The 16,760-nt window shown below is 37.7% G+C and overlaps 2 protein-coding genes across 4 annotated transcripts in view; both read left to right on the forward strand.

The window, feature by feature from the left end:
* BckdhA (Branched chain keto acid dehydrogenase E1 subunit alpha) overlaps nucleotides 1–16,760 on the forward strand; it is a 121,935-nt gene that overhangs the window by 87,655 nt on the left and 17,520 nt on the right. The window lies entirely within an intron of this gene.
* Nucleotides 5,978–16,760, forward strand: part of LOC149936317 (BCL11 transcription factor A-like) — a 148,728-nt gene continuing 137,945 nt past the window's right edge. The window contains exons 1-2 of one of the 2 annotated variants that reach the window (XM_090180679.1): nucleotides 5,978–6,493; nucleotides 6,665–7,427. In XM_090180679.1, the coding sequence (XP_090036805.1) occupies nucleotides 7,370–7,427 (58 nt within the window). In that variant the 5' untranslated portion in view covers nucleotides 5,978–6,493; nucleotides 6,665–7,369. The remainder of the gene's footprint in view (nucleotides 6,494–6,664; nucleotides 7,428–16,760) is intronic. The other variant, XM_090180680.1, reaches the window with a different exon arrangement.

The raw sequence follows: 16,760 nt of genomic DNA on the forward strand, positions 1-16,760 counted from the left end.
CCATTTTTCATGTTTGTAAAATTTTACCTATTTTTAAAAAATTATAAAATTTTACATATTTTTTCATATTTTTCTTAAATTTTACCTATTTTTTTTATATTTTGCTAAAAATTTACCTGTTTTTTCATATTTTACTAAAATTGTAAAATTGTACCTTTAAATTATTAAAATTTCACATATTATGAAACTTCTTACATGTTTTGGAAAATTTTGTTAAACACTTCATCATCATTAACTTTATTGAATTATTGCCACATTTAACAGAAATAAAATGTATTATTTATTTTAAGTTTCTATAATTCCAATGTAATTTCCAAAAATATTCCGTGGGCGCTAAATTGCTTTGTTACGGAGATACGAGCCCCCTCCCCTCCCTCACAAAGAAATAAATAATTATATTTGTAGTCCATCTTTGATCCCAAAGTTATTGGAACATTTTTGTCTCATTTGGTATTAAAGGCCGACTACATAAATCTTCGGTTTACTCTGTCTTTCACTGGAAGTAGGCTTACTGTAATACACGTGTGCCATGCAGTCAGCCTACTTCCAGTGAAAGACAGAGTAAACCGAAGATTTATGTAGTCGGCCTTTAACAAACGATTCAGAAACACAATTTGTAGTACATTTAAAAAACAATTCCAACTATTAAAATAAACACTATTATATAGTCATAAAATAAGTAAATTTTATTAATACATTTCGTAAATACAACAATTTGAGTCAGGGGCGTAGGAACGTTCTAGAAGTTGGAGGGGGCAAAGTGAAACCAAAAGAAGTCTGGAGAATGGTTTTGAATTTTTAATGGTCTGTAGCTTCCCCGAATAAATTTTTACACTTTTCTACTATATACATTGGCGGGAAAAGACTGAAATTTAAACACAGTTGAGGTTCTATAAGCTTTATATGCTTTCAAAATGACAATTGGAGCCTTGCAAAGATTTCAACTGACCAAAAAGTTGGAGGGGGCAATAACATTAGTTGCCCCTCCCAGTAAAATTCTAGGGAGGGGCATTGCCCCCCTTGCCCCCCCTGGTTCCTACGCCCCTGATTTGAGTGATGAAAGCCGTTTTAAAATTCGCGGCCGAATATAACAAAAATAGAATTAGTTGCGTCAGTCGATCATAGATGTCGCTAGCGTTTCCGTAAAGGTCTCAAGCCACGAAGGTTGTCTGGTGAAGTCGATAATATATTAATTTTCCGATACTCTCGTTTTTCAAGTTCATTGCCAGCCCTTTTGAGCGTGTTCATTGAGCTCTGGCTAATAAATACTGATGGAGGCGCCCGTTAATTTGCCGCAGCTTCATTAAACCGCTTTCCTCCGATATTCTAATCCTTTTTAAGTCAGGCCGGCACCTTGGGACGAGGACCATCACCGATCTTGCTAAATCAGCCTGATTAAATACAGGAATTAAACCAAACCATTAACATTGAAACACGCTTGTAATTTTCATTCTTGAAAAGCGTATACACATTATCGAAAATTCCTCGTGCAAAATATTAGATCCTAATTTTCTAGAACTGCATTAAGAATTTAAGAAGAAGAAAGATTTAAATATGAATTTGGGAAAGATTTAAATATGAATTTGAGAAAGATTTAAATATGAATTTGAGAAAGATTTAATTATGAATTGGAGGAAGATTTAACTATGAAATTGATAAATATTTAAATATGAATGTGAAAAAGATTTAACTATGAAATTGAAAAAGATTTAAATATGAATTTGGGAAAGATTTAAATATGAATTTGAGAAAGATTTAAATATGAATTTGAAAAAGATTTAAAGATGAATTTGATAAAGATTAAAATATGAATTTGAGAAAGATTTAAATATGAATTTGAGAAAGATTTAAATATGAATTTTACTCTTTGAGAAAGATTTAAATAGGAATTTGACTCTTTGAGAAAGATTTAAATATGAATTTGAAAAAGATTTAAATATGAAATTTTAGAAAGATTGAAATATGAATTGGAGAAAGATTTAATTATGAATTGGAGAAAGATTTAAATATGAAATTGAAAAAGATTTAAATATGAAATTGAAAAAGATTTAAATAGGAAATTGGAGATTTCGTTTCTGTACCAAATGAAGCCCCCTATATATAAATAGATAATGTACAACGAAATTAATTAAACTGTGCTTGTAAATATATTCAATCATAAAATCCAAAAAAGTGCTTCTACATTTACAATTAGCCTTTTCATATTTACATAGAGCCGCGTAGTGGTAATAAACTGCTTCTGGCATTGATAATTCCATAAGTAACATAATACCTTAAGTATGTCAATTAGGCAAAATGATCACCTAACGAATTCTCAGAGCTTTTGCGTAGTCTAGGTTTATTTCTCAACACAGAGCCCCCTGGTGTCTAAATATACTACCACCAAGGACGATAACACGCAACTCAGTTCAAGTTCAAGTCCCAGTCGGAGCTTAGAGATAACGTCAGTATCGAAAAAAGGCTCGGTTAAGAAATTAGCAACATGTAAGACTTATTATGTTACTTATGTAATTCTAATTGACCGGTTTCAAAATAATTTTATTTCTCATGAATATACACCTACATAGTCTAAATAAAAACTAACCTACTATACCAATACATTTAGTGGTAATGTTAGGCGCATAAACGTCATTTAAATATCGACAAATAACAAGCAATACACAAAATAAATATTAAATTTCCCAACCAATGCCATACACCGATATGAACTAATTAGCAAGCTCTAAACCAGCTACTTAACAATTTGGGTGTTGCTTTTATTACCACCGAGGGAGTCATTATACTAAATCCTTTTTGGCGTATACCATTGTCTGTATTTCACTATTATGCCTTTCAGTACCCAAGCGCTATCGGGATAAAATGACGTACGACGTGTTATAGAAATAAGCGCGGCCATATTTGGGGTTTTGAGGTTATGGCGTAAAGGTTAAAAGGACTACTTATTTCGGCGGATGGGAGAACGGATGATTTTTACGAGTCCGGGGAGTGCACGCCAGTGAAGACATCGCAGCGCGATTAAGCACCCCCCCCCCCCCCTCTATACTACAAGGCAGGGACGACGACACGTGACTGCTCGATGCAATTTCAATTTTTACGACCTCATAACGCTCCCCCGAAACGTACGCCCGCCTCTCGCTATTGAACAACCACGCTCTGCTACCACGTTGATGTACCTTGCGAAATCCAACCTGGTTCTCGGACCGACGGTTCAAAACGTTTTAAAAACTTTAAAAAACTGGCGAAATATTATTTTAAAAAATCATAAATTTTGACCCTTAATATTAAATGTGTATTTTTCATTGTATCACCAAATTTCACATTTTTGCATTTCTGGCACCAGGTTGATCAAAAATTAGGGTTAGAAAATCGTAGCGCTTTATAGAATACGATTTTTCTATTTCAAATATTATTTCTTTAAAGGTGTGGAATTTCTTATCAATTATATAAAAAATAATTCAATTCTTATATTGAGCAATTTTTGGCATGGAAAATTGTAATTAATTAATTTTTATTATAATTTAAACTATAATATTTCTCACTAACGTTTTTACAGAAATATGGTTATTTTCAAAATTGTAAATTTATAGTGTGCTTTAAAGTTGTATATTAAATCACTAAATACTTAATTATTTACGTTGTCATAATAATTTTAGTTATTTACGAAACATTATTCCGTAATGATACTAATGAAAGATCCACTTTTGAAATGAAATCGTAATTAATTAAAATTTATCTTTACCCGTTGTTAATAAATAATACAAGTGAGAAAATTCAATATCGCAATTAAATTTATATTTCCCCACTGTTAATAAATAATTAAGGCAATCCTAATAATAAATTCAATATCTCAATTAAATTAATTGGTATAATTAGTGGTAAGTACCGAGAAACGTAATAAAAGAAACTAAATGAAAAAAAAATCCATTCGTTTTAGCGTGTGGGGAGGAGGGGAAATTGAGGACAAAGTTTATAAACAAAGCGAATGTTTACGAAACTAGAGCGGTTGGTAAATAATGCGTCGGGTAGGGACGACAACACGATGCGGGGGGAACTACTTTTTAACCCCCTCCCCCTTAACCCCCCCCCCCCCCCCCGCCTCCGTTTTACTCGAGCATGTTTCTCTCTCCTTTTGACTATGTCAATATTCTCCATTCTCCTTTGAGGCGACCGAAAATTGCTTGCAAAAGAGGGATAACATTCCTTCAGTAAAAGAGATTCGCCAAAGAAAAAGCGCGGCTTCTTTTGCGGGGACACACACACACACGCAGTTATAGGCGGGCCTCAAATTGTCGCGCTCCGCGAATGTAGAAAAAAAAAGTTCCGTCCCCGAGCCGAGTTCTAACCAATCAGCTATAGGAAATCCGGAAGCGGACGCGGAGCGTCACGAAGAAATTCGCGCCAATCGCAAATTCCCGTCCAATCATCAACCCCACCTCTCGCCCCGAACTTTTTTCCCTTCTCTCTCCCGTTTCGCTTCTGTATTCCCGCGAGGGGGGGCAGAGCGAATGGAAACCCCTATTTCATCTTCGAGCGAAGGAAGAAAAAAAATTGTTTTCTAACATTCTTCAGGGAGATATTTACGCACGCGCGACTGTTTACGGGGTGCTGTATTCACGTGCGAAAGACGAACAGGGGGAAGGAAAAGACCAGAGGGGGGGACTCGCGAAAAAAAATCTTAAACATAAAATGCAAATCAGCTATGCTAAAAATACCGCCTCTTATTTCACCCTCCCTCTAATTTCCTACCCCCTCAGTTTTTTTAACATTCTTAACGTTACGAGGGGGAGGGTACGCGGGGGGGAACGACAAATGAGACATTTCTCGCCCCTCGTTCGTTACCTACCTCGTCTCCGTAAAGTGTCGCCATCTGAAGTTATAAAGGCGTAGCTACTTTTTAAAAATATTTTTTTTTCTAGGCGTGCATTTTTTAAAGAGCGCGCCAATTAACGATCTAGTGATGGGCTTTAAAAACATTAATGAATATCGATCCAATTAATAACCGATTTTTTTCCATCCACGCAGGTTTTTAAAGAACGGGAGGGGGGCGGGCTAGTTTCATCGCGTGCTGCGTGGGGGGAGGGGAGGATTGCGTAATAAAGGGTAGACACTGAGTGGGGGAGTGTCTGGGGGTTAAAAACGGGGCGGTGTCCTTTTTTATATCTCCGCGCGAGAAAAAAAAACGGCATTAGAGCTTGTAATGAAATTAAGTAGCGGTAACAATTAAGCGTTAAGCGATAAAAAAAATTATGAAAGGGTGGAGTGTGGTGGTTTTCAAAAAGAACAACGGAATTTTATGAGGGGGGAGGAACCGGGGGACGAACCTTTTGATTGGTATTTAAGCTCTAGTTCTTTTTTTTTCTATTTCGTTGGCGGCGCGAAATATTATGCACGATTTTAACGTCGTCACATTGATGCGTTTTGAAACTGTGTCTGCAACGCGACTGAGTCGACTCCGTGTTTTCGAGGAGACGCGTTATTTTTTTTAAATAAATTTGAACGAAGCAAAAAAAGGGGGGAAGTTATAACTCCCCCCGCGCATTTGTTGGCTGTTACGTCGCATCTTCATTTAATAGACTCATTTTAATACTGGTTGATCTTGGGCTTCTTCATTTTGGCGCGCGCCGAACGTCTTTTTCACTTCCCTCCCGGCGCGAATATTTATTGTTTGGGAACGCGATGGCCGCGTAGAGGACGCAAAAATTACGTCGCGTTTTTAGTCGCTGATTTTTCTCTCTCTCGTTTAATGGAGATCAAAGTCCACTTCTCGAGTCCGGGAAGCTATGTGTATATAAAAAAAAAAGAGTGTCACGTGGCGGATGGCGTCGGCTAGGCGCGGGGGGCAGAGTCCGGTTCGCCGTTCCAATCATCGAAGAGGTGGGTTTGACCTTTGGTCATACGATCCTCGGCCTGACCACTCCGCCGCGGCCACGAAGGACGTAAAAAGTGGAATGCCTTTATAAGGGCTTAAAAACCTCCGCTCGGACCCCTTCCCTTTCGTGTCCCCCCCCCCCTGTTTTAATATAAGTAGGCGATGCTAGCCAGCGAGGTGAAGGGTGGCAGTGGGTTCGGGGTGGGTGGGGTGTCGCCTGCCTCTTTACTCCCCCCTCGCAACCCCCTCTCTGGCCTCCCGGCTTTCGGCCCCCCGCCTTGGCGACCCCCGCGAAGAGACGAGAGAGAGCGGACCGTGGCGTTGTCTGGTGGCCGCCCGCTGTCGTCAATTCTGCCCCCTTCGCCCTCTATACAGTGTACGCGAGCTCGCCGCGCTGTACGGGTCGCTCAGCCGGCCCTTCGCCGACAGACACTAGAGTCAGAACGCGAGCAGCTTATTCGGCCGATGCACGCGTCACGTGCACTTTCAACGCGGGATTTTTTTTGTTTCACGAAAAAACGAGTCTTTCATTGGGGAAAAAAAACTTCAAGGTGTGTTTGATTAGATGATGGTTCGTCATTATCGGAACTGACAGTCAACCCGGAAGAATTAAAAGTATTTAACGTAGGTTTTCTTTCGTAAGGAAAGGGTGTGACCTTTTGGGGTCAGACTTTAACCCTCTCATGGGGTGGACACTACGCCGAAATTATTTCCATCGTGTCCATCCCTTTGACAACGACCTCGACTGACCACTGCCTATTTTAATTATAATCGTCATTTTTTTTCATTTCATAGACATTGGCGAAAACCTTAACCGGATTACAAACTGAACTGCGCCCACCCACCCACCTTCGAGAAAAAAGTGCCAAAAAAATCTTCGAATTGCCAAATATTTAAATTAATAATATATCAACAAGTTTTACACGGATTTAAATTAACGAAGATCTACGAACCTGCCCCCGAAGCAGCCTTGGACGGTGCTCGAAGACGCGGAAAACGAAAACCGGCTTCGGAAACTCGCCGGGAAAAGATTGGACGGACTCGCGTCGAAAAAACCGAGTCGCACTAAGCCTCGGTCACTCTTCGAGTACTCGTATTTATCGGATTTTCACGTTAAAACCAAAGATTTCTGGGGGAAACTGCTACCGCATTTCGAACGAGGATCTATTCCCATCGAAGTTTCTTCGAAATATTCGGGTCCACCGAGACTTTGGAAGGGTGAAAATTGCGTTTTTAAAGAGACGGAAAATCCCCGTCACGGAGAAGCCGATAATCCTGAGCCGAAATCCGGCGGCTAGGACTCTCAGCAGCTGGCCCTCGCCCTCGGAGGAGCTGGCCTCGCTCATCGACGGACGCCCATCGCGAGCTCGACGCTTCCCAGCATGCATCAGTGGCGGCCATTTTGCTTTCGCTTTTAGCAGTGTCCGTCGGAGGGCCTCGTGCGGTGTCAACACAGCGTAGTAGCCCTTCGCCTCACGAGCGCCGGCACTAGCCCATGCCATGTCACGTCGAAAACAAGACAAACCGCAACCTAGAAAACGACTAGGCCTAGTAAACTGTGAGTACACTTTTCACGTTTATATTTTTTTTCTTACCGACTGTGTTTGTTAATGTCGTACGTGTTTTTTGTGTTAATCAAGTCAAAACGTCGCGTTTTAAACTCTTTACTCACCCTTGACGGGTCAAATTATTTTGTTTATCCACGAGTGAAAGTCTCCAATCCTTCGAGTAGAAGTTTCCGCGGAACACGCGCTACCCGATTTTTCCCAAACAAGAGTACCCCACTCACCACGCGGCTCTCGATTTTTAGATAATTTTTCCTGGTGCAATTTTTTCTACGATGCATTTTTTTACTTGTTACAATTTCATTCATAAGTTGTTAGATCGCTTCCAACGCCATCTAGGAACTGTCTATAGTTCTCGGTTGATCGTGCCTCGAGATGTTTGATCCGTCGATAAGAAATAAACAAATTTTAATTGAAATTTATTTCTTTCAAAGAATTTTTTTAACGTTCGATCAATGTCGCAATAATTTCGTTGCTTAAGAAGGAGAATATTACTGATGACTAATTAACGAGTCCGCGGAGGGTTAATTTTTAAACTTCGTTTTTTTATTCGTCATGAAAGTTTTTTTTTGTTCGTTATGAGGCGGGTTTATTCGGGTCACAATGTTTAGACTTTATCTGCCGAGCTTGACTGGAGGCGTATCCTAAAAATGCGTGACACCAATTGCTATGTGTGTACATAAAAGCGCCGCTCGAAATACAGTTGCGTATCATTGGGACATTTCGGAATTTCAAGGAGAAAGGGGGGGGGGGGACCCCTGAAAACGAAATATATTAACTTACCTAATAATTTACATATTTAAATTTAGCTTTTTTTTAAGACAAAGTTATTGTTAGTGTCGCACTTTCATGTATTTTTTTTACTTTTATTTATTTATTTATTTATTTATTTATTTAGCGGCGGGAACGGGACCTCCAATTATAAAATAAAATTATACTCGGAAGGGTGTAATTTCGCATTATTAAATTTTATTTCCAATTAATTGTCGACGCTAATGGTCAACTACTATCGGTCAAAATGTCAACCTTCAATTGCGTAAGTTAGCTGCGTGAAATTGAAAGTTCGCTTTGTAGCTTTTGGAAAGAAGGGCAAAAGGCGGGCCTCTGTACTGTGACCTCCCCTTTGTAGGGTTGAGGACCCCCTCCGAAGCCTTTGTCGGGGTTTCAATTTACCCTTTTTTGTCTGGGGTTCTGGGGGTAATGTCTATTTTTAACTCCCCTACGGGCTACACGGGTACCCCCAGGATTTTTTTTCGTGAACCAGCGTGAAAAAACTACTTGATACTGATAGACCTTTCTGTGTCATGGGGGTTCGCTTTTTAGTTCCCATGTTTTGATATTTTTTGTAGGAGAGATTTTAGTGCAAGGGGTATGCTATTGTTGTCCTTTATTATGTAAAATTTATTTAGGGTATATTGAAACGGTTTTATAATATAGTGGGGCTTAGTGAAGTTCAGATTTTTCAAGTTCTTTATTTACAGATCATATTCTAATACTGTTGTCAAATTTAAGACCATCCCAGCTTAAGAATTTTACTCCAAAAAATACCAGGATATTATTGACCGGATCATGAGGTACAGATGACTTAGGAGATACCGGATTTTCATCCAGATTTTCCAAACGCTGACGTAGTCGTTTAAAAAAAAAAATTTTTATTACCCTTATTTTATTAATTTGTAATTACTGAAAATAATTCTATAAAATTAAAAGTAAATTGTAATCTGAGTACAAACATGGCACTTTATTTCAAATGAAATATTTTTATCCTGAAAATTTTTATGCAGTTACTGGAAGTAATTCGATAAAAAAGTACTTATAAAAAACAATTTGAAATGAAATCCACGTTTTAATTCGAGAACCGTTAAAATAGGTATAAACTTAAATTACAATTGAAATCCTTGTCAAGTATAGTGAGAAACGTTTACCATTCACGGTACACCGCATTCGCACAATGTTTAGATGTATTTTTTGCTATTATTTACCCCTAAGAAAAGGTCTTTATAGCATCCCAAGTACTTTTTTGTGTGTCCCGCCACCGTATCCCGCTGGTACCCCTGCCTAGTCCATTGTAATTGAAAAACATTTTCTAGTGCCACTTCTGACAAGGAATCACGCTTGTTATTGTTGTTTTTTGTTGTGTATTGGCATAAACAGCGTCAGTTGGGCACTTGTAACACCTAGCGCTCCTTTTGAGAGGGCTTTATGGGCTGGAACGACAGTACTTCGTGGGTCCCTGTGACACGCGTGCTTATGGCACGGTGGCCCATTCGATTCATTCAATCTCTATTTTTATGCGGAGTGCGCGAGTTATTTACAACAGCGTATTTTATCACCGTGTAAATGTTACGAGGACGCGAAAAGTAGAACCTGATTTATGCGGATCACCCATGCAGATTTACAGAGATTGGGCTATTATCATAAGTCTATAGAGTATGTGATGAAGTAAATATTTTAGAGAGAGCTAGTCGTGATTTCATCAAATTATATCGCCCTTTAGCGAGGGGTCGGACACTTGCCATTATTTTGTACGGGATTTCGGGATTTCGTAGAGATTTTGGCGATTTTATCATTACTTTTTTAAGTGATTTTGGGATTTCAATGTTAATTTACATAGAAAGAGTTAAAAGATTTTGCGATTTTAGACCAAGTGTACGGGATTTTGGGAAATGTCCGACCCCTCGCATTTTGGTGTCGGTAATTGAGAAATTTCGGCCCGATATATGATTGGATTCTTCATACCTACTATTAAATATTAATTTGAATTTAATGATATTTGAATCTGCTATCGGCAACAGTCTGTTATCTGAATTTAGATTCGGTTTCTTGAAAATATCTTGTCAGTCTTTTATTTATCGTGTAATAGTTCAAAGAACCTTTCCCTTAAAATGACCTTTTGACCAAATTTTAATAATTTTATTTTATTATTATAGTATCCTCAACGATAATATATTTCTATTGAAAGTACTTTTCTAAGTCAATCTGACCTGGCCGATGGGTAAATTCGCGAGGTCAAAGAACCATCGTCGAATTTTATCTCGTTTATGGAAGGGTCTTACCTTTTGGAGATGACCCGTGAATTCTATTTATTCAAACAAGCTCGGAGCCGTTTTTCCTCTTTCTTCCATAAGCTTCTTTCGACATAAAAGAACTTAATACGAAATTTTATATAAGAAAAAAAAGGGCCAAGATTGAATATTCTCGCTCCTGGCCAAAAACTAGCAATATTTTGAAACCAGTTTGAAGCAAAATGCTACTTTTTTTGGTCGGTCTCTCCTCTTGGGCTCTGCTAATTCTCTGAACCTTCACCTCAATTCGCACTACCGTCTGGCTGTCGGTCGGTTGCCTGATCTTTATAAGGAAACCCATTTTTGATCACTTCAGTAATTAAGTCTCTCCAAAATCCCATTACAGGGTTGCCACGCGCCATTGAAAAGTCAGGGAATTTAAAAATGGCCGTAAAAAGTCGGGGGAAAGTCAGGGAATTTAAAAATGGGCGTAAAAAGTCAGGAGAAATTTTAAGAATTGTTAAAAATTCAGGGAAAAGTCGGGGAATTTAAAAATGGGCGTAAAAAGTCAGGAGAAATTTTAAGAATTGGTAAACATTCAGGGAAAAGTCAGGGAATTCAATTTTATCTTGGCATTTTTGAAGGTAATTTAACTCTAGATCTATGACAAATTCCACGATTATCATTTATTCCCTTGAATGTTTGGCTAATTTTTTCAACATTGCAATAACCTTTTTACTGAAATATAAGTCCATTCAAATTTATTAACTTCTGATAAAAGTAAAATATAGAAGAAAATTTTTTCCCTTAATAAGTCAGAGAAAATCTCTTAAAATGGTCAGGGAATAGTCGGGGAATTTGAATCTGAAAATTTTGTGGCAACCCTGCATTAATACTTTGATTATAATTGTTTCACTGCTAAAGAATTAAATTTTTTAAATCCTTTATAAGGTATGGAGATATTGTATAAGGTAAATTAAAAGGTATGGAGATATTGTTCAAATAATCTTCTATTTTGTTTCGTTTCAAATATTACGAAACTTTAGATTTATCAGGTTAACCATTGTTTTATAGTTTATCAAAATTTTGCATTTTAAATAAACAATTTTTTATTATTTTTATTACTCGTTTTGATACAGGTAATCGAGAGATTAAATAAATAAATGGAAAACAGTGTACTGTGCACAATTAGTCACATCTACACGTTATTTTTTGTTTCTTTTTGTACGGGCTTAATCTTGCTAGTATAATTATTTTAAATTATCACATTGCAATGATTGAATTTAAAATTTGAAAAATGGTTCTGTGACAATTCAAATTTAAAACAAACTTGAAGAAAACAATTGTTGTCATAAAATTTAATTTGCCAAACTGTTATCCATCAATTAGTGAAAAATAGCCGTTATTTCAATAAAAATCCAATAAATTTAAAAACTAAATATAAATTATTTAATTTTTTTTGAAGTAACACATTAAAATTAAGCTTACCTGTCTTAAACGTCTTAGCGCCAAAACAATACAAATATTTCTATAAATTGGTTTAAATAAACTTTCAAAAAGTGTATTTAACAGTTAACAGTATTCCGAGATCAATATAACATAATTTGTGATAATTATTTTTCTGTCATAAAAATATAACATTTTCGATTATTACCCAAAAAAATCAGGGATATTGTCACTAATTGGTAAGGAAAAACCTGGAAGAGTCCATGGATTATTGGATCGGAATATTTGGTACGAATCCCCTTAACCCGAATTTCCATAATACGAAATAGACAAATATCTAATCCCGTAAAGGCAGAAGTAAATGAACCGACGTTATTGAAATAGCGCTCAGAATCGGAGGGCGTGTTCCTGATGAAAATGATGAGAAAATCGAGTCAAATAAAAGCTAATTTCCATCCCCGTCTTTTGACGTGATAAATTGCACTTGGGAATTTTTGGTATAGCTATTTATATGTATAAAAAATGGTTTCTTAAGAACAAAAACGGTTTTGTTTTTTTTCGGCCTAGGAGCGCTCAAAATTTCAAATTCGAGGTAAAAATGTAACTTAATAAGGAAAACGCCTCCAACATGGGGAGTATAGCAGTCTGATAACTTCGGTTCATTTACTTCTAATAAAGGTTAATCTTTTAAAACGGTCACAAGTTTACGTAAAAGTGCACTGGTCGTCCGAAGACGAAATTCGTTGTTTGGGCAACGCTCATCGCAGTCTGGTTCGCAAGTTGCCCGAAGGGGCTTTCAAAATTAGGCACTTTTGATAAAACGAGTACCCCTTTTTCCCCTCTTGGTTTGAAAGAGGAGAGAAAAAATGTTTTTGGGCTGCCGTCCAACCTTCGGCGGAACCCGCCGGGAGGGTCGCAAAAGAGGGTTTGTTCCTTACCAATTGAAAACGACCCTTAACCACCCCCCCCCCCCTTCCATTCCATTCCATCTCGAGATATTTTTTTTAATAGTGTAGATTTCACGGAATCCGAGGACTGGTCTCGCTTTTGCCAAAGACCAAATCGGTCTTAAGCCGTTCTTCGGAATCGAGGCTAATCGGATAGTGGAGGTTAAGGCTGGGTGAGGGTACGGGCTGAAGACCCCCTGTTACGGAACGCGGCGCGGTTGGCCTTGACTCGATTATGGCCAAAAACGCGTGGCGACCTTTTTTGGGGGATTGCGAAATGGCGAAATTTAAGAATGTCTCCACCAGGAACATCTCGACTCTGGGAGGGAGAGCGGACAGATGGGGAAGAGATGGTACGGCGACGCCTATCGGCCATTTTGTCGTGCTGTTTTGATAATACGTATTTCTGTTTTTACCTTTTGATTTCGTGATGTTTCGAGCGACATCTTTCTCCCTCTGGTCCTAATTAATTTCATTTCCTGGTATTATTTTGTTTTTTGTCTTCGGAGTATTTGACCTTCAAAAACGAATTTAAGTACTTAAGGTGGGCCGCCCGGTTCCGCGCTAGACAGATGTTACGAGGAGAAAGTTTTCTTCGCGCGTTTTCCCCCAGTTAATCTCTCTGTCAATTTAAACTTTGAAAACTAATATTTCGTGGTTATTTTTATTTTGTATTTATATCGATATTAAGTTTGACTGCTTAGTATTGTTTTTTGGTAAATTTCATATTTAGTTTCAATAGTTGATTTTATAAAATGTCCTTACGCTTGCCCAACTTGTTGAAATGTTGCCCTGGAATAGTTCAGCCAATGCCTAAGAATGAGTTCATAAGCTCTGTAGTGGGAGAAAAAACGGATCCACAGCTGAAGCGGGGAGGCAACATTTCAACAAGATGGCCAAGGTTATTTTATAAAAAGAACTATTTGAGTAATGTCGGGTCCAAAATATTGAAAAATATAAATTATATCTATTTTTAGTTATACATTTTTTTTTAAATTATCTCTGAAACGTTATTAAAAAGTAATAAATTTATTCTAAGACTTATCAATCTGTGTAAAGCTAAGTGGATTGACAGGGCTGCCAGCTGCCATGGGTCAGGGAATTCTTAAGAATTTGCGAAAGTCAGGGAATTTAAACTATTAACCTACACTAAAATAAAAGCTGAAGTAACAGTGAAGTAAAAATATTAAAATCTCATAAAATATAAATTTTCAAAATGACAAATTTTGGCCTTAAATTAGGTCTGGAAAATTTATATAAGTGGTTAGAGAATTTGAAACTGAAATTTTTGTGGCAACACTATTATACTAAAATGTATTTTACCCAACAGATATAGTGGTGGGATTTGCTCATGATATATTTAGAAAGCAATCGTAAACTACCAAATTCTCAGGGTAGCAGTTCAGACTGAGTGAAAACAAAGTTTTTCGTGAGGAAATGTTCATACAATACGTGTTTTTGGACTGACAAAACAAAATCGTTGATAGGTGATTTCTAGATAAAGCCCGATTACCTATGCTAAGTGATAGGAAAGATTGCAGTTAACACGAATAAACTGTACGGTCTACTCGCCTTTTAGCCTCGCTGTCGGCTGGATTAGTAATCTCCAAGGCGTTCTCCGAGTTATCATTGAAGCGTGTAAAGTAACTTTTACTCCCCAAAATTAGAGCTTTAACCCTGCGTGTCTAATACGGCCGCAAAGAAGCCGGAGTAGGCTCCCTAATTGAGGAAATATTTCCAGTTTCTGCATCTCGCGTGTAGGAATGATTTAGAACGTGTTACAGTGTTTATGGCAAACAATTTCATTGTTTATGGATTTCTGGTTTCTTTTTTAATCTTCGATTTTTTTTTGAAAATTGCATTTTTGAAGGGTTGCACCGATATATCGGCCTATCACAATACCGGTATTAGAAAAATATTTTCAGGAAAAACGTTTAAAAATAAGAAATTTTTAAATTAACTAATTATAATATTTTATTGCCACAACCTTACAAGTAACATATTCGGATATGCTCTTGCAAACTTTTTTAATGAAAAATTTACTGTGACCACAGTTCCGATATTTCCTATAATTTCATTAAATTTCATATAATACCTTATATTTTAACTCAAAAGTCTAAAGAAATTAAAATAGTTAATATTTTATTTTTTCGAAAAAGTGATATTTTTTAATCAATGAAATAATTAAGATGGTTGTTACTTTTAATTTATTTTTCAGTAATTAACTATAGTTTGAAGGTTATACCCCTTTAAACAATTTTGACAACCCTCATCTCTTATTGTATAATTAATTTTATCCAATTTTTTCCTTTTCTCCTAAATTTCTTCCTATATTTCCCCCTTTCCACCCAATTTTCTTCCTATATTTCCCCCTTTCCACCCAATTTTCTTCCTATATTTCCCCCTTTCCACCCAATTTTCTTCCTATATTTCCCCCTTTCCACCCAATTTTCTTCCTATATTTCCCCCTTTCCACCCAATTTTCTTCCTATACTTCCCCTTTCCACCCAATTTTCTTCCTATATTTCCCCCTTTCCACCCAATTTTCTTCCTATATTTCCCCTTTCCACCCAATTTTCTACCTATATTTCCCCCTTTCCACCCAATTTTCTTCCTATATTTACCTATATTTAACTGATAAATTTCCTATTATTTTCAATTTGTGACGGTTTACGAAATGTAGCGGTAAGGATAGCATTTTCTTGAAATAAATTGTTATGGAAAATCATTAAAATATATTTTGGACAAACAGTCAGAGACCGGGCCCGGGCTCCAGTAAAATGTAAGTTCGGAGCCCCCAAGAGAGCCATTACTACTGGAGATAGCTAACCTTTTTCGCAGATAAACAAGGGATAAATAACTCGTTTGTTCCAACACGGGCCCAAGTAATTTTTACCATCCCACTCTGGTCGGGCCTGCCCATATTTATATTTAAAATTTATAATCGTAATGGTAGAAAAACTAGAAATTTGGAGATTCGTGGTATCGTAATTTTTCTAAATTAGATAAATTATCATGTAAAGAAAATATTTTGCCAAGCTTGACCATCGCAATTTTTAGTACTTGAGACCATTCGTATAATTGTGTCGTAAAAAGTTGAACTGATGAGCTCCAGGTTTTCTACACAATGAACCCTTGTACTACAATTCTTCGCATTCTTTTTAAATGATTAACTTCTTATTCGCGAACAAAACGTCCAATTTGTCCGCATAAGTAATCGCCTCAACTCTAAACAGTAATTTCGCGCCTTTCTAAATCGCGTTCTATAAATTTCCTAACGTGTATGAGGTCCAATTAAGAGCGCGCGAGAGAGAGAGAGGTTGAAGGGGGGGGGGCACGGACCCCCCTCCCTTTGGACCCGCGGATGATTTAATTTCGTTCGTGTGGTTTCCCTCCCCGCCGTTTCGGTGTCCTATTGTTTTTAACCCTTCCACCCTCTGTATTAACGAGCTATAATACTGGCAGTTTTGTTTACGCTCGTCTGTTGTAGCCTCCCCTCGCGTAGTCACGGCCAACCTCGCCGGGTTTAAAAGCGCGTTGTGACGCGGCGGCGGGGGCGCTCGAGAGATGGCGCTCTTGTCGTATATCGTGTTAAGCTCGTTCCTTTTTCTCCCGTCTAGACTGGCAGCCAGCCTAGCGCTGCCCTCTTTCGGTAGGACGGCTAAATTAGCGTCTTATATTCGAGCCACGCGGACTTCACCCCTTTCGGGGGTTTGGCGGGAACTATTATCTCGTCTCCGTCTCGGACTATACGTATGGCGGGCCTTGTCTTGTATAATGGAGGCCATTGATTTGTGTGTTCTGGTGTCAGGGACCCCCCAATCGTTTTGCTTCTCATTTAACGAGCTCTTTTTAATTATGCGCCCAGGATAACCCTCGATAAATTTCATCCCGGCTGTTCCACGATTCGGACGCCATCTTTTATCCA

This window comes from Leiobunum rupestre, chromosome 7, assembly GCF_980474605.1.
Source record: "Leiobunum rupestre chromosome 7, qqLeiRupe1.1.hap1, whole genome shotgun sequence".
Taxonomy (NCBI): Eukaryota; Metazoa; Arthropoda; class Arachnida; order Opiliones; family Sclerosomatidae; genus Leiobunum; species Leiobunum rupestre.